This window comes from Chanodichthys erythropterus, chromosome 12, assembly GCF_024489055.1.
Source record: "Chanodichthys erythropterus isolate Z2021 chromosome 12, ASM2448905v1, whole genome shotgun sequence".
NCBI classification, from domain to species: domain Eukaryota; kingdom Metazoa; phylum Chordata; class Actinopteri; order Cypriniformes; family Xenocyprididae; genus Chanodichthys; species Chanodichthys erythropterus.
The window spans coordinates 48643885-48662489 of record NC_090232.1 but is presented as its reverse complement, the minus strand read 5'-3'; the positions used below and the strand labels follow the sequence as shown (position 1 = coordinate 48662489).

At 38.1% G+C, this 18605-nt stretch overlaps 1 protein-coding gene across 1 annotated transcript in view; it reads right to left on the bottom strand.

Annotated features, from left to right (window-relative positions):
- Positions 1-259: 259 nt before the first annotated feature.
- The window catches only part of LOC137032414 (B-cell receptor CD22-like), a 299667-nt gene continuing 281321 nt past the window's right edge, over positions 260-18605 (bottom strand). Inside the window, exons 8-13 of the mRNA XM_067404170.1 lie at positions 2362-2619; positions 1648-1890; positions 1459-1564; positions 1249-1294; positions 471-727; positions 260-364 (exon numbers count right to left, since the gene is read on the bottom strand). Of these exons, the coding sequence (XP_067260271.1) occupies positions 307-364; positions 471-727; positions 1249-1294; positions 1459-1564; positions 1648-1890; positions 2362-2619 (968 nt within the window). The 3' untranslated portion in view covers positions 260-306. The remainder of the gene's footprint in view (positions 365-470; positions 728-1248; positions 1295-1458; positions 1565-1647; positions 1891-2361; positions 2620-18605) is intronic.

Here is an 18605-nt window from a genome sequence, read left to right as displayed (position 1 = left end):
TTTTTATTGATGATAAGGATGTTTTAAGTTATGGAACTTGCAGGATGTAATACTGATACAAAAACCACTTATATGCCAAAAGATCGTCATGACCCGTCATGAAAAATGTTTATTACATCTATGAACAATAATTCACAGATTAACCACTAGAGGCCTCTTCAGTCCTATACAGTCTTTAACTGCATGGAGGTTATTCAGGTTTACTGAGGCATTAGCTGTAGTTGTAAGAACATGCAAAGTAAAACATGAAGTGAAATCTCTTTAATATTCACATTAATACATAATATAACATTTACACTCTGACACTCATTTGACGCTGCTGTAAATCACTGAAGGCTCTTCCACAGTTTGAACAGTTGATTGGCTAAAAAAAACAACAAAAAGGGAAACAAACGAACAATCAAACAAAGCAACAATGATGTTGCAGCTGAAAATATATGGTTTATGCTGGTTAAGTTGGTTTTTCTCACCTCACAGCAGCACCAGGCTGATGAACTCTTATATTGTCGTACTGGTTTTCACTCTCTTCTGATCTCTTCGTCTCTTTCTTTCTGTGATGTTGGACAGTTGCGTACTGGATCTCCTCAGTCTCTCTGGATTCAGGAGTTTTTCCTCTGAATCTCTTTGGTTTCACACTGGCATTAGGAGCGTCATTGGCTGAATCTGGTTCAGAAAGAGGCTCATCATGGACTGAAACTCTCTGTGACGCGTCAGAATAGAGATCATTCTGAAATACAAGAAAATAAGTCATTATTCATTAAGACATGTAAATCAGTTTGATCTGAAGTGTAGATTCTCAGTCTAGAGCAGATTATCTGAAACTTTTCAGATCAATATTTCAGAAATATTTTACTGATTCACACTATTAACAGAAGAAGAAGGAAAGGACAGAATGAATATTTGAAGTGACATGTTCATTCCTCACTTCTTATGTATATATGCTAATGATTATTCAATGAGACCAACAAAACGATATGTCTTATACATTACATCCAACATTAGAATTAAACCATAGAAAATAGTGGAAAAAATGTTCTTTATATTTGGAGTTATTATGTTCACATAAAGTTTGATATGCATTGACCTAAAGATATAGTTACATCAGTTTATTAATTTTTCTTGATTAAGTTGATAATGAATTTGATAATGTTAGTTTCCCATCAGTCTGTTCAGTTACAGTCTGAAACACAGATAACAGGGATCAATTGATTTTCTGCTTCTGTAAAGTCGTGTGTCTGAATGATTTACCTGTTTCACTGTGAGATCTTCAGTTTTATCACTCCTTCGTTTCTTTCTGTTATAATGACAGACATTAACAGAATGGACAATTTTATTAATTTGAGAGAATATTTAAATGCTATTTTTTAAAGATTACTAATAATCAAACACAACCATTTTCTTCCACATAAGACTAAAAGTAAATGTATACTACCGCTCTTGGTTTTATATTGAGCTCACATTATAAACAGGATGATGATGATGAGGATGAGGATGATGAAGATGAAGAATAATCCTCCAGATGACGCTGCGATCACAATCACATTCCTACCAGCACCATGATGAACTGAAAGAGGAAGATCATCATGATTAACTCTCCAAACTGATGAATGATGTGAAGATACAGGAGTGTGTTAATAAAAGCTTCACCTGTGACAGTTACAGCGTCTGATCTCTGAGATCCATGTTGATTGTGAGCCTGACAGTAGAAGCGTCCACTCTGTAGTGCACTGAAACTCTGTCCAGATCCAACAGCTGAGCTTTCATTCTCCTTAAACCAGCTGAAGTTCAGAGCAGGAGGGTTTGAATCACTGCTGCAGATCAGAGTCACTGAATCTCCTGACACTATTTCACCAGATCCAGTTATCAACACTGAGACGTTCCTGGGAGGGTCTAAAACAGACAAAAGAAACTTTATATTCATGTTTTGGGATTGTTAATCTACTACACTGTTAAAAAAAAAAAAAAATGCTGTTAAATTTTGTCAGTAACATTCTGTTTTCCATTAAAACAGTAATGTACCGTAAAAAACAATGCATTCTGGGTAATATTTGATGTTTTTGAAAAAGTAGCCATCAGGAATATACTGTGAGTTAACATCACTCAAAGTCGACACTCAGAGGCTGTGTTCTAAATCACACCCTATACCCTCATTCACTATTCCCTACATTAGTTCACTAATATAGTCCACTGGACAGTGAATGAAAACAAATGTGTGAATTCAGTCACTGATGAATACCTTGATTTGTGAAAATTAGTTGTTGTTTTTTTTTTTTTTTTGGCTGCTAGTGTCTTTGAAACATCTGTTGTAGCAAAAAAGCTGATCAGATGAATTTAGCCAGTTATTAATGGTTATTAACTCACACATGATGTTTAAAGTCACAGCATCAGAGTATTTCTCTCCATGTTGATTTTCGGACTTGCACTTGTATTCTCCACTGTCATCAGAGCTGATCTTTGAGATGCTGTAGATTCTTCCAGATCCTACAAACGTTCCTCCTTTAAACCAGCTGAAGTTCAGAGCAGGAGGGTTTGAATCACTGCTGCAGATCAGAGTCACTGAATCTCCTGACACTATTTCCCCAGATGGACTGATGGACACTGAGACGCTCCTGGGTGGGTCTAGAAAATTCACAGTAAATTTCAGAAAATTAGGAATTTGAACATTTTAAACAATGAGCAGATGATCATTAATAGTAGATTTGAGAAGTCATCAGTTTGACTTGTTTCCTTTTCATCGTTCAAAATGATCTGCTGTGTTCCAGAGATGCAAGATCTGCGTCTAGGACTGATTTACACTTTCATTTGGTTATCACAAGAGCTCCCGCAAAATGAATTGACCCCAAATAGTCAACTCTGCAACTGTTTTAAAGACAACTTTAAGCCCTTAAATGCATACTCACACATGACATTGAGCTGAACAGCAGGAGAGATGTGATTGTGTCCGTGTACAGCACAGCTATATCTGCCTGCATCCTCTCTTCTGACTGACTGCAGCAGGAGTTCATTGTTTCTGTCTCTTCTCTCAGTTAATGGCTGTGAGTTTCTGTACCAGATGAATGTTGCTCTGTCAGTCAGAGTGCAGCTGCTTTTACATGTCAGACGGACTGAATCTCCCTCTGTCACTCTCTCAGGAGACTCCACCTGAAGATCTGAACACAACACACACATTATATCTAGTGCTGCTGTCATACACTGATTATTATTCAACATAATGCACAGAAGAAGAGAGAAACCTCATGAAAGTCACCTGTGACAGTAAGAGTCACTCCTGGATAACCAATCCATTTGTCTTTATTAGTGATGAATCTGAAATAGTACATGCGTGAATCCTTCAGTGTCACATGACTCAGTCTGATGGTGCAGTTCTTCTTCAGTTTATCTCCCAGATACTGAAGCCTCTGACTGTATTCAGTGTCATTAGACAGATCTGGAGGCTCTACATTATTTATTACCAGTGTTTTGGTCCAGAACACTTTCATGATCTTATATCCAGTAGGGTATGTATAAGTGCAGTTCATTATCACTGATGAGTTCTTTAGTGCACAGATGTGTGAAGGACTGTAACTCACACCCCAATCAGCACTAGAAACCCCTGAAACACAGAATTCACCAAGATGAACATGTTGTTTTATCAGTTACAATGAGCAATGAAAACTCTGGAAACATGATAATATGTTTTACTTCTTGAAAACAGTAACTTATTACAGGAAATATTATAAGCCAGAATAGTAAGTGTGATGAATGTTCTCAGTATCTTCATCAGTTTTGGCTGATTTTGAAGAAAGAAATTTTAGAACTTTAGCAAATCACAGCAAAGAATACAGATAGCAAGCAATCAAACAAAATAAATTTAATGTTGATATGTCAATGTTAATTGCATTGAATTAATGTTACAAAAAGTGGTGTTGGTTCAATATCACATTTGCATACACAATTAATGTTGAAACAATGGTGAGATTTCAACTAAAAGTCTGAAAATGTTGTTGACATACATTAAAAACCAAAGAAATCACTGGAATATTGTTTGATCAATGTTACAGTGTGACGTTGATTCTAAATCACTTTTGTTAAAACACTAAAAATAGCCTAACTGAAACGTCTACATAAAACAATTGCGGAATCTAATGTGCTGAGTGCTGTTGAAACAACCTTGATATTTCAACTACACTTCAATGGTATGTCAACAAATTCCTGACCATTTCAAAGTTTGGGGAAAAAAACCTTTCCAGCTTTATTTTATTTAATAGTTTAACACAATCAATGACAAAATGATACAAAAGCTTATTATTAAGCCTTTGAAAATATATTTAGTTTCAGAAGTCTGATGTCATTATAATGACAAGTGTTTCAGCAGTTCAGATTGGCTTACTACTGCATCTTTTTTTTTTGGGTTCTCTCAAATCTGAAAAAACAAAGCATGATGTTACTTAAAGGGGACATCAGATGCCCCTTTTTACAAGATGTAAGATAAGTCTCTGATGTCCCCAGAGTGTGTATGCGTTTGAGTTTTAGCCCAAAATACCCCATAGGTAATTTTTTTTATATCATGTTAAAATTGCCACTTCTGGGGGTGAGCAAAAACAAGCCATTTTTATGTGTGTCCCTTTAAATGCAAATGAGCTCCTGCTCCCAGCCCCCTTTCCAGAAGAGGGCGGAGCTTCAAGAGCTCACGCAACAAACAAACAGGACAGTCTCATGCTCTGAAAATGCCAGAAGCTGTCAGTAGCGTTGTTCACCAGTATCAGCAGTCGTGGGTGGTCTTATTTAAATAGCTAGCTCTCTACGTAGAAACCGACTGCAAATTGAAACAGCTCGCTGGATGATAGTTTCAGACTAAGACAGCTCATAGCAAACTGGTTGCTTGTTTTCTTATCAGCTTTCCTGAGCTAAATGCAAAAAAATAGCAATAATAACTGACATGATCCATGATATCATGATATTTTTAGTGATATTTGTAAATTGTCTTTCTAAATGTTTCGTTAGCATGTTGCTAATGTACTGTTAAATGTGGTTAAAGTTACCATCGTTTCTTACTGTATTCACGGAGACAAGACTGTCGTTATTTTCATTATTAAACACTTGCAGTCAGTATAATTCATAAACACAACTTCATTCTTTATAAATCTCTCCAACAGTGTGTAATGTTAGCTTTAGCCCATTAGCCACGGAGCATAGCCTCAAACTCATTCAGAATCAGTAAACATCCAAATAAATACTGTACTCACAGGAATCGATGCATGCATGCAGCATGAATGACGAACACTTTGTAAAGATCCATTTTGAGGGTTATATTAGCTGTGTGAACTTTGTTTATGCTGGTTAAGGCAGTCGAGAGCTCGGGGGCGGGGAGCGCGAGATTTAAAGGGGCCGCACACTGAATCTGTGCATATATAATTATGGCTCAAAATAAGCAGTTAAAAAAAAAAAAAAAAAAAATCTATTGGGTATTTTGAGCTGAAACATGTTCAGGGGACACCTTAGACTTATATTACATCTTGTTAAAACTGGTTCTAGGGTACCTTTAAAAAGCAAAATTCCATCCGATGTCCCCATTAAGAGCAAGCCAATTCAGTTGTCATGTCACATTCAGGAATGTTAATATGTTAAACACAATATGATTGTTCAACGCCAAATTATTCTAACTACACACTAACAAATGCTGGGTTAAAAACAACCCAAGTTGTTGGGGTGAAAATGGACTGTAAATGTTTGCCCAACGTGTTGGACAGTTTTATTTAACCCAACTATTGTTTAAAAATTACTATATGTTTGACTTAAAATAGCCCAAAACATCTCTTTGCTATGGCCATTACTCAGATGGGATGGGAAGGGAACATAACTGTATCTTAGTTCGTTTTCCATGAATCTACCTATCATTCAAGTGACAAGTGTTCCAAGTTTATCTTTAAAAATAAAAGAGCTTAGGTTTTTCAATGACAATTTCCTTAAAGCATGCAGATTCACATTAATCTCTTTAACATAGAGATCACAACATGTCAGTCACTTTCTCATAAACACACGAACAGGGGCATGGGAAATAGGGGTGTTGCAAATTATTGTTCATTTAAATTTTTATTTATTTTTAGCATTTAGTAATTTATTTGTAATAAACACTTTAAGTGGGCTATTAAAAAGTGCTATTTATATGTTGAATTATGTTTTTTTTTTTTTTTTTTTTTTTTTATGCGCAGTGTGATGTCATATTGTGACCGTTGCAGTGTATGTAGAAATAATTTGCCCACTTTACAAGTGCAAGTCCACCTTGGTATTGTTTATTTATTTATTTATTTTTTTTTTTTTTTTGAGGTTTGATGTGCTTTGTGGAGACATGTTTCAAAGATTCAATATTGTTTTTTTTTTATGAATATTATTTAAATGTGGTGGTGAATAATAATAATAATAATAATAATAATAACAAAAATAATAAGAGCACCCCCAACCTAAAACATATTCCTAGACTGAATTGAGAACATCAGTTACATTAATCACATTTAATAAAGATTGGGGAGCAGGATATCAAGTCCCAGGTCAGGTGATTATGCGGTTGACAACAATTAATTTGCGGCTTTCCATTTTGGAGGCTGTGTCCTCTAAAGGTTGCAAACCACATTACCTGGTTGCTTTAGTTTACGGGCTCCTTTATAATAAATTATGTGTTTCTGTAAACACTGTTACAAAGGCCACAAACTCACATAAAAACCAAGAATCAAACTGCCCAACTAAAGGAAACACTGTTCACCATAATGGTGACATGTTCAATAAAACATCAACATCTAAACCTGTTAATTCTCAAAAAGAACTGTAGACAAACGACAGAAATAAAGTCAGTCTTGTTTGTAATAAGGGAGATTTAATGTGTTTTCAGTTGATTTCAACTACATTCTCACCTAAAAAATCTTAAAACTACAGAAGCAAAGCATGCTGGGAACTAGATGTCTGTTCTGTGAATGTGTGTATATATATGTGTGTCCATACATTCACATTTATATGGGAACATGTATGTGATATATGTACACAATAAAGCATAAAACTTTATGAATTATTACATGTAATGCTATTTTTTTCTTCATTTCAAAATATTTTATGTATCAATATATAGCTGTTACAGATCCTCATGTTTCCGTTTTCCCTTGTGACCTAGTTTCCCCATTCTGTTCATTAGTTCATTTGATTCACCTGTGTCTCATTATCTCTTAAGTTCCCTTTGTTTGCTTCCTGTATTTAATCCCTGTGTTCACCCTCATTCTTGGTCCATTCTCATCTGTGTAAGGTTGTGTTAATTCTACGTGTTATCATTAAAGCCTGTATTCTTCAACTCTCCTTTGTTTTGCCTGGTGTTTGCTACCAAGAACGGACCAATACCGATATGGACTTAACGGCTGTCCAGCTGCTATACATCAAACAGGGAGCAGCAGTCCCTCGAGGCCCACACCCAAAGGTTTTTAGATCTGGCATGCCATACCAACATCCCGGACGAAATGCTGAGTGTTTTTTTTTTTTATATGAGCCTCAGCACGACGTCAAGAGCTTGGCTGCCTGGTGTGGGTCCTCGGGGGAATTTCGCCGAGTACGTGGAGTGGGTGCTGGTGAACTGTGATTCTCAATTCACCATTAACATCGCTGAAGAAGTCACCAGCCCCGCTCCCCATCCAGAGTTCAGCCTGCCTTCACCCAGTGACATGGACTACAAGCCAGAGCCCACCGCAGATGGAGGTAATCAGCCTGCCGCGAGGAACAAGCCGGAGCTGACAAGTGGGACCGAGCTTCCCATCGCCTCTGAACTGGAGTCCCAAGGACGGACGTCTGACCAGGTTTGTGAGCCGGCAACAACGTGCGCCATCGTGGGAGTCCTTGTGGAGTTTGAGGGGATGGAGTTGAGCCCCGCCCACATTCCCACCACAGAGGGTGAGCAAGCGCTGGACTATTTGTTTTCTTGTGATGAGGACTGTAATGAAGAGGAGGATCTCCTGTGCTTCCTTTCCCCGCTGGTCCCATCCAGCCTAGAACTGCCCGTCTCCCCACTGGTCCCGTCCAGCCTAGAACTGTCCATCTCCCCGCTGGTTCCGTCCAGCTCTGTGTCTACTGTGTTCCCTCCCAACCTCCCTCGCCCACCTCCTCTCCAGTTATCATTTGGTTCCTCTGCCCAGTCACCGCTGTCTCATGCTGGCACCTCAGTATCTCCTCTACCAGCCATCTGTGGTGTGGATCCACCTCGGGCCAGCCGTTGAACAGCGCCGTCTGGATGCCTGGGCCCCTTAGCTCTGCCTCTTGCCTCCGATCCAGTCTTTCCACCTCGGTTCGTCATCCAGACTCCTCCGCCATGGCTCCTCCCCCCCTCGTCTCCGCCTGGGACCATCGGCCATTCGGCTACACCGGGCTTCCTCGAACCTCTGGCTACACCTTGGTCCGATGTCGCCACGCCTTCGCCACGGACTTACGAGTTGTCTGCTGTGCGACTCCTCTCCACCCCTACGGCTCCATCTGGCTCCGCCCTCCCTCCGGTTCCGCCTCGGTCCTATGTCGCTCTGGTTCCACCTCAGACCTCTGGCACCCCGGCTCCTCCTCAAGGTATCGTCACCATGCCTCCCTCGCAGCCTCCGAAGCCTGCAGTGTCAAGCCTGGTCGTCGGCCTTCCATCTGCACTCTGGGCTCCTTCTCCATCGGCTTTGTCTCTATCATTCATCCCCACCGTTTCGTCGAGGAGTATTACATCATGGCTCCTCCCTCCCTCGACTGGCTGAACTCTGGAGTCTCCATCTACTCTGCCTGCTCCTGGTCTCACCCTGGCTCCTCCCACCCTCCACGCCCCCTTGGACTATATTTTCTGTACCATGGACTCTTTTCTTTTGTGTCTTTATTTTACTCCGCCCTCTTCCAGAACCCCCTCCCTCCCTCCTCTGTTGGACTCTTACGGCGCGAGGACGCGCCTATCCGTGAAGGGGGCGAACTGTTACAGATCCTTATGTTTCCGTTTTCCCCTGTGACCTAGTTTCCCCATTCTGTTCATTAGTTCATTTGATTCACCTGTGTCTCATTATCTCTTCACCTTGTTAAGTTCCCTTTGTTTGCTTCCTGTATTTAATCCTTGTAATCACCCTCATTCCTGGTCCGTTCTCGTCTGTGTAAGGTTGTGTTAATTCTACGTGTTATCATTAAAGCCTGTATTCTTCAACTCTCCTTCGTTTTGCCTGGTGTTTGCTACCAACTGTGACAATAGCCATATGATCAAGGCATATACTGAAAAACATAAGCACTAGTTTCCCATATATGGAAATGTATTATGTAATATATTGCATTATACTTTCCCATATATTTTTGTTCCATAAGGGTAAATACATTCACATCTGGGAAAAATGGGAAAATATTCATGATGTGTGTTGCACAGATTTCTGTCCAATCAAATGCTCGGGACAGTGAACACATCTTTCCCTTAAAAAAACCTGACACTGACTAAACAAGTCATGTTCAAGACTGTGGCAAAACTGATATTTGATATTTATAAAATAGACAAGCCCACTGATGTGTCGCAACCAAACTTCCTGTTTCAAAAGCAAACACATCAAAAGAAGCTAAAAAACTGATCATTAGTCACTCATTATGGGATCTTTAAAAATAAAATTTAATAAATAATAAAAAAAAAAACAGTGTTTCTAATGTGAATGAAACAGAGACTCACTGTGAATCATGAGCAGAAAGATCAGAGGAAGAGCAGGAGCCATTCTGACCAACATCAGCATCAAATATATCTATAATACAGCATAAATCATCACTCATATACTCATAAACAGTGTCTGTTCATCACTCTAAACAGCTCTTAGTGTTAGTAAGATCTTTGCTCATCTGAAGATTATTAATGCTCAACATCAGTGTGTGTAAATGAACTGATCATTAGATGTACAGAAGATATTTCTCATGTCAGGAATCATGTGTTATATGAGCTTCATCTATAAAATAATCATCAGTTTTTATTGAAGTATGAATGTGTTTGTCTTACCGTGTTGAAGCTCATCAGATCAACAGCAACCAAATGACTGACTGTTTTAACTCAAGCACTTTAGCTTTAGACTGAAGGACTTCGTGTGGTTAACACTGCAGTGGCAGAAAAGTTTACTTCTCTCTCCACTGAACAAAAGCAGAACCACTGACCTAAAACTGAAAAAAAATTCAGGGGTGTTAAGTATATATATATATATATATATATATATATATATATATATATATATATATATATATATATATATAGATATGAAGACTTCAGATGCAAAAGCCTCAAATCTGAAATTTTCTTTTAAATTTTCTCCTCGTTCATTTTTTAAAGTTAGACATCAACCTCCTTGGTATTCCTCAATAAATTCATTATAAAGAATATAACAAGAAAAAAAAATCTTAAAATTATAAAAGAATACCTATTTTAGTATTTATTTTTTGTAAAAATTGTATAGGGTCGCTAACGGCCCGAAGTGTGTATGAATGTACGTATATTTTTTCTGCGCAACAATAATTGAATCTTTGATGACGAAATAAGTGCACTTCACCTTTATTCCACAAGGTGGCAATGTCTGATACACAATGCTGAAGTGACGACTCATTCAGACAGAAAACGAAATAATAAGAAAAACATGAAATGGCTCAGCGATTTACTGCAGAACAAGTACTGAACGCAATCAAATATGACTGTAAATGTTACTAGATGGATCTGGTGAAGCTGTTAGCGATCGAAATATTGATTTTGAAGATGTTGAAAATTATAGTTTTGAGAACACGTTTGAGATCGCGAATGGGTTCATATTCGTGAACTCCAACATAAAACTAGCCTATTAGCCTATTTGCTGAATTTACTGGCAAATGAGCTCTGATGAGGACAGTGGTGATGGCATAAAACATCTGCTCAAACGGAGACCAAGCTTCAGAAGGTAACAAAATATGCTTTATTTTATTCTTCTGTAATTGTTACTCTAATATCATATTTTTGCGACAGGTTGAGATCCATCAGTGTTAGATATAGATCCAGGTCGATAAAGACCCGAATATGTAAGAATGATTGGTGAAAAAGTCATGCATTTAAGGGATTTTTTATATATATATATATATATATATATATATATATATATATATATATATATATATATATATATATATATATATATATATTATACACACACACAGTGGTGTGAAAAAGTGAAAAGTCATGATTTTTTATTTATTGTTTGTCACACTTTTATGTTTCAGATCATCAAACTAATTTAAATACGAATCAAAGATAACACAAGTAAACACAACATGCAGTTTTTAAATTAAGGTAAATTTTATTATGAAGGGAAAACAAAATCCAAACCCACATGGCCCTGTGTGAAAAAGTGCTTGCCCCCTGCTGTTAAAACATAACTTAACTGTGGTTTATCACACCTGAGTTCAGTTTCTCTAGCCACACCCAGGCCTGATTACTGCCACACCTGTTCGCATCCTGTTGAGATCCAAAGAAATTCAGGAACAAATGAGAATAATAGAATAATATAGAAATAATATAGACAAACTATATATCATTTGAAAGCTTAAACATTGTAGTTTTAATATCTGTAGCTTTCTGATTTCACATGACAGAGGAACAGTAAATTATTAATTTGCATCAGTATTTTTAGACTCATAAGGCATGTTCAGACATTTGTTTAAAAATAGCAACGCAAATGAAAAATCTTGTTCTTTTTACATGTCTTTTATGTTTTCGTTAAAAGTTGAATTCAAACCAACTACTTAGCCTTTCGATAGATAATAGAAATAGATAGCCTTTCTACCCATACTACTTCTGAATATGTTGTCAGTTTCATAACTTGTATGAACATTATGGAAATAAATGGTTAAGGTCACTCTAACTAGGGATTGACTGATATGCATTTTTCAGGGCAGATGCCGATACCGATTATTACAGATCAAGGAGACCGATAACCGATATTTTGAACCGATATGTGTCTAGTGTAAAAATGAAAATTAATGTCAAAATTAAGAATAAAAAGGCCTCTGACAAAGACTCTCTTTAAATTATTTTAACACATCTTTAATTCTGAGAACCCATATTGTAATAGTGTTTTTTTTTATTTTTGATGTGTAAAATGTTTGTTTGACTGTTTATCACGGCGATACAAACTAGGAAGTATACAGGACAGCGTCATCCAGAAACGTGCAATGTGAGATTATTGACAATTTACGTTATTAGCATAGGGTTATTAGTCAAATGAGAGAGCGCGGCCGCGGAGATAACTAAATCAGGAATAGGGAGCTTGCGTCGCGTCAGGGCGTCAGAGCTCGCTCTTGATGCCCTTTCAGCTCTTCAAAATTGCATAATGGTAATTCTGAATCTGTATGATAAATTATTTTGCAATCATGTTAGAATAAAGCAATATTTCTCCAAATATGCACAATTTTTTTGACTAAGAGCCCTAACGGAACGGACGCTGTTCAGTGAAGCTATGTGAACAACACAAAAAAAAAACCGCAGCAGACGTGAGTGAATTCATTCGTGTTGATAATCTATTCACAATATAACGTTAAGTTGGCCGAATGGTAAGAGAAGTAGGTTTTAGTTTCACTATCTCAGCACTGATGTGATGATCCATTAAAGCATATGACTGCAATGACGGACATTGACCGGGAATTCACAGTATAATAACTGAACGGGGCTTGTGTCATCATAAATCGATTACATTTAGGTGTTTTGCAACTTCAGTGTAGTGATTTATTGCAACTTCAGGAACGTTTACTGCATTCTTACCTTCGAGAGATAACTTATTGATGTGTGATGATGATCAGTGAAGCAGCTCCTGTGCTTTCGGTGTGAGAGCGGAACATTTTCCAGCCGCGCCAGCTGTATTGATTGGCCAGGCTCGTGACTCCCAACAAATCAGACGGACGATGGGCGGGGCTTAATGTAGGCCACAGAGCGGTGAGGTGGCTGGATCAGTGCCAGATCGCGCATTTCAAAATAAAATGGTTTTATCTGCAAATCGGTTTTGAAAATGGCCGATGCCGATAACAATAAAAATGCTTAATATCGGCGCCGATAATCGGCCACTCCGATAATCAGTCGACCCCTAACTCTAACCATAGGCTATATGTCACGATTCTTGTCAGTTCCTGGACCTCAATTCCCATAATCCTCCCTGCCAGTCACATGCACACATTCCACTCCAATCATCAATTGCCACATACAGCTGAAGCACATTATCTGGACTATATGAGACTCACTCACACACCACCTCATTGCGTAGTCTTGTTTCACCTAGTGTACATTTCTGAGCTGTAACATCTGGATGGATCCGTTCGTAGTCAATAAACTTTGGAATGTTCAGAACGCTTTTAGCACGCTGGACTGTGTTGTAAAATCTCGCCTTGGCTCCGGCCGGTCTGCAAAAGACGAGCCCGTTTGACAACTTTATGGCCTGGCCGAAACTGACCAGGCGGCTATACTTCCAGCTCTTGGGACATCAAAGGGCCCCCATGTGGACTAAGAGCCAGATCACATGCCAGCACACACACCACACACACACACACACACACAGACACACACACATACATGCCTAGAGATGGTATGTACAGTTATTCTCAAAATATGACTGTGCCAAAATGTACCCGTCATGTATGTCAAAGTGCATGTATGTATTCCTGCACTCTAAAAAATGCTGGGTTAAGAACAACCCAAGTTGGGTTAAATATGGACAAACTCAGTGATTGGGTTGTTTTAACTCAGCAGTTGGGTTAAATGTTTGCCCAATGTGCTGGGTAGTTTTATTTAACTCAACTATTGTTTAAAAATGACTATATGGCTGGCTTAAAATGAACCCAAAATAGGTTGGAAATTAAAAATCAGTCACATAATTACTAGAGGCAACAATAATAATCAAAAGGTGAACATTCATTAAAAAGCAATTTAATACATGTTTATTATTTAATTATTATTAATTAAACATATTAATAAATGTTATTTTCCTAAAATTTACTAAAATTTATTGAGATATCAACCTAAAATTTGAAACACAACTTGATTAGATTTTAGATAGGTACACTATACTAAAGGTACAAAAGGTACAGTATAATTACAGAAAAGTTACACTGTAAATTTGTTTTAATTACGCAGCATTTTCCTGTAATCTAAAGCGTTACTATTTTCATTTGTCACAGACTTGGCTTGATCAGAAATTTGAATATAAACACTAAGATCCCAATCAAATGAAACACTGATCAACATTATTGTGACTTTTTAACAGTAGTACAATTACAGTACTAAACAATATAACTTCTTACAGTGGCATGGTTAAAAACAGCTTTAGCAAAACAAGAAGAGAGAATTACTTTAATGTAAGTATAATTTGCTGTTGATTAACAGTAATTTGTGACCCACTGAAGCTTAGCAGGGTTGAGTCTGGTTAGTGGATGGGAGACCTCTTGGTAAAACCAGGTTGCTGTTGGAAGAAGTGTTAGTGAGGCCAGCATGGGTGCTCACCCTGTGGTCTATTTTTGTGTTCATTTAGATATTGTTTAAAATGTTACTTTTCAAAGTGCATTGTAAATGCCTCATTTATTCATTCATTCATACTGTTAAATAATTTCTGCTTTGAGTTCATGTGCTATTTTGTTTATATTGAGCTTTATGACTGCAATGGTATTTGAATAGATACAATTTTCTTTGTGAAGAGGTTGTTGTTTCCCACAGGAGCTGTAACCAATCCTGAATGCTGCATCACATCCAGAACTTATTCACTCACAGCCACCGTCACCGTCACCATCACCGTCACCGTCACATTCACTTGAAGAAAAAAAGATGCAATATTAACATTAAATGTTTGTTATGCCTCAACACACACATACACACACACACACACACACACACACACACACACAGTTTTGTTTGTAGATTTTGCTTTTATTTTAAATAATCATTTATTAAAGTTTCACAATCTGGAGGGAATTTAAAAAAAAAAGTAAATTCTGTAGGAAGCAGTGATTAATGTAGTGATTATAAAGCTAATGTTACTTACATTTCTGATAATGCATCGATTAATCCTATACAGCACTCAGTCCAAAAGTCACAACAATTTTCCAAAGAGCATTTGCACATTTCCCTCCATTTATTGGTGCTTTTGTGACAGCTGCATCCGTTACTGCAATTGTCCTGTCAGTTCTCACATACACCTTTGCTGTTCCCACAACACATCAATTTAATATTGTCCATTTTGTACATTTACATTTATTTTTCATGTAAGTAAATACTGTTTATTTTAAGTTTTTTTTTTTTTTTTTAACCGAGGGGCCTCCAAATAAAATTCAGAAGCAAAGCATGCTGGGAACTAGAAGTCTGCTTACCCCGTAGCGGCCCTTTGAGGCGGCTCAGAGCAAGGTGTACAGCAAGCAACTCGAGGCAGTTGATGTGCCACTGCAGATGGGGTCCGGTCAAACACCTGAAACTGCAAGCCCGTTGTACGTGGCACCCCAGCCGGTGGTCGAGGCATCTGTGAAAACCACAGCATGCCGGGACACCTGTTCTAGGGGCACTCCTGCCTGAAGAAACAAGGGGTCCGACCACAGGCTTGGCTTGGCGACACTCCTGAGTGATTGGCACCCGGAACGTGCCGCGTTGCCACGCCCATCTCGGGACTTGGCCGTGAAGCCAGTGTGGAAGCAGTCTCATATGAAGCAGACCGAGCAGTATTACAGCCGCTGTGGCCGCCATACGCCCCAGGAGCCTCTGAAAGTATTTCAGTGGGACCGCTGTCCTGCCGTTGAACGTATTCAGGCAGTTCAACACCGACTGAGCACGTTCCTCTGTGAGGCATGCTATCTGTTCGACCGAATCCAAATCCATACTGAGAAAAGAGATCCTCTGCACCGGGACGAGTTTGCTCTTTTCCCAGTTGACCTGAAGCCCCAACTGGCTGAGGTGTCTGAGCACCAAATCCCTGTGTTCGCACAACTGATCCCAAGACTGTGCTAGAATGAGCCAGTCGTCGAGATAGTTGAGGATGCGAACACCCTGTTCTGTCATGGGAACAAGGGCTCCCTCCACGACTTTCGTGAAGACGCGGGGAGACAGGGATAGCCCGAAGGGTAGGACTCTGTACTGATATGCTCGACCTTCGAACACGAACCACAGGAATGGCCTGTGTCGCGGAAGAATTGAAACATGGAAGTACGCGTCCTTCAGGTCGATCGCTGCAAACCAATCCTGGGGACGGGTGCACTCGAAAATGCGTTTCTGCGTGAGCATCTTGAACGGTAGCTTGCGAAGGCTCCAATTCAAGACTCGCAGATCCAGGATAGGTCGTAACCCACTGCTCTTCTTGGGTACAATGAAGTAGGGACTGTAGGACCCTGACCTCATATCGGCTGGAGGGACCGGCTCTATCGCGTCCTTCGCCAATGTGTGTATATATGTGTGTCCATACATTCACATTTATATGGGAACATGTGTGTGTGATATATGCACACAATAAAGCATAAAACTTTATGAATATTACATGTAATGCTATTTTTGTCTTCATTTCAAAATATTTTACGTATCAATATATAGCCATATGTTCAACGCATACACTGAAAAATATAAGCACTAGTTTCCCATATATGGAAATGTATTATGTAATATATTGCATTATACTTTCCCATATATTTTTGGTCCATAAGGGTAAATACATTGACATCTGAGAAAATAGGCCAATATTCATGATGTGGTGATGCACAGATTTCTGTCCCATCGAATGCTCGGGACAGTGAACACATCTCTCCCTTAAACCACCTGACACTGACTAAACAAATCATGTTCAAGACTGTGGCAAAACTGATATTTGTTATTTATAAAATAGAGAAGCCCACTGATGTGTCGCAACCAAACTTCCTGTTTCAAAAGCAAACACATCAAAAGAAGCTCAAAAACTGATCATTAGTCACTCATTATGGGGTCTTTAAAAAATAAAATTTAATAAAAAAAAAAAAAAATTGCTCATCTGAAGATTATTAATGCTCAACATCAGTGTGTGTAAATGAACTGATCATTAGATGTACAGAAGATATTTCTCATGTCAGGAATCATGTGTTATATGAGATTCATCTATAGAAATAATCATCAGTTTTTATTGAAGTATGAATGTGTTTCTTACCGTGTTGAAGCTCATCAGATCAACAGCAACTGAATGACTGTTTTAACACATGCACTTTAGCTTTACAGTGAAGGACTTTCTGTGGTCAACAAAATGTTTACTTCTCTCTCCACTGAACAAAAGCAGAACCACTGAGCTAAAAATTAAAAGAAATTAGGGGTTTTACATTTACATTTTCTCTTTAAAAACAAAATTTCACAGTCTGAGAAATATATTCGTTGTGAATTTAACAAAATATTAGTCATTCTTTGTGATAGTCTGATATAATTTTGATGAACATCAAAAGTTGATGAACATGTTATAAAGTAAAAATGGGAACTATTACTTGTTTTGAAAGTAAGTGCATCTTTCTACTGGCTATTTTACACACATCATATAAAGGTTAGTAGCTAATTTTGCACAGTCTGCAGTGGAAATTCATCTGACACCCTGACAACACATACCTAACCATTCAGACGTCATACACTCGTCATACAGTCACTTGTATATGGTTTACAGGAACTTTACATCAGTGCAACTGTTATACACAGAGAGATATTGAAGCTATATTACAGGCCTGTCACCAAGGGGATGTTGTGGAGCAATTTATGTGTTAAAGGTAATTATGTTTATTCAAATTACAATATGGAATTTGAGTGTAGCATAATGTTGCCTCTATATATAAATAATATAAGACAAAAGCTATAGTAAGCAGTACCAGACATTGATGTAATATGTGATTCTTTTGTGCATTGCACATTACATACACTTTCAAAATCAAATTTATGTGCAATCAGTGATGTGCAACATGAAGCAAAATACTATGAAAAATTGTGTGTTAGCAATTGGAAAAAACTGTAATGGTCGAAGTTATCTTGGTCAAAGTTGAATCTCTTTCTTATATGCAAACTAGTCTGGTTTTATCAAAACACTTAACACAATTCACAAAACCACACACCCAAACTGCAAAATACCTCATATATCCTGCAAAATGAAGCACTGCAACCGAAACTACACAGAGCATTATCAAAATCAAACTTTTGCATGAAATGGCACACACTTCATTCATATTACCAGATTTTTGCCTAACCACCTACACACTGTTGGGCATAATGAAAAGCACCCCCATCTTTAGTATGCTTTGCCATAATACTAAAATATGTATCAGATTGTTCACATGCACAGAAATATTTGCAGATACACACACATGCTGTTGCAACATTTTTATTTTTTTTCCTTCACTACAGTAAACAAGTCAGTACAACATAAGCACAGCAGATATATTTACATGGGACTGAACAAAAATATTCTTACAAAAAAAGTAAACTGAAAAAGAAAATTTCTGAAAAAAAATATATTACAGTAAAAAAAACAAAACAAAACAAAAAAGGCAAGAAAAATAATTAGGCAGCATCTTGCCGCACAGCCGGGTCTGGCCACAACGCCTCGTCAACATCACAGGCAATATCTTCCCTTGCCAGACAT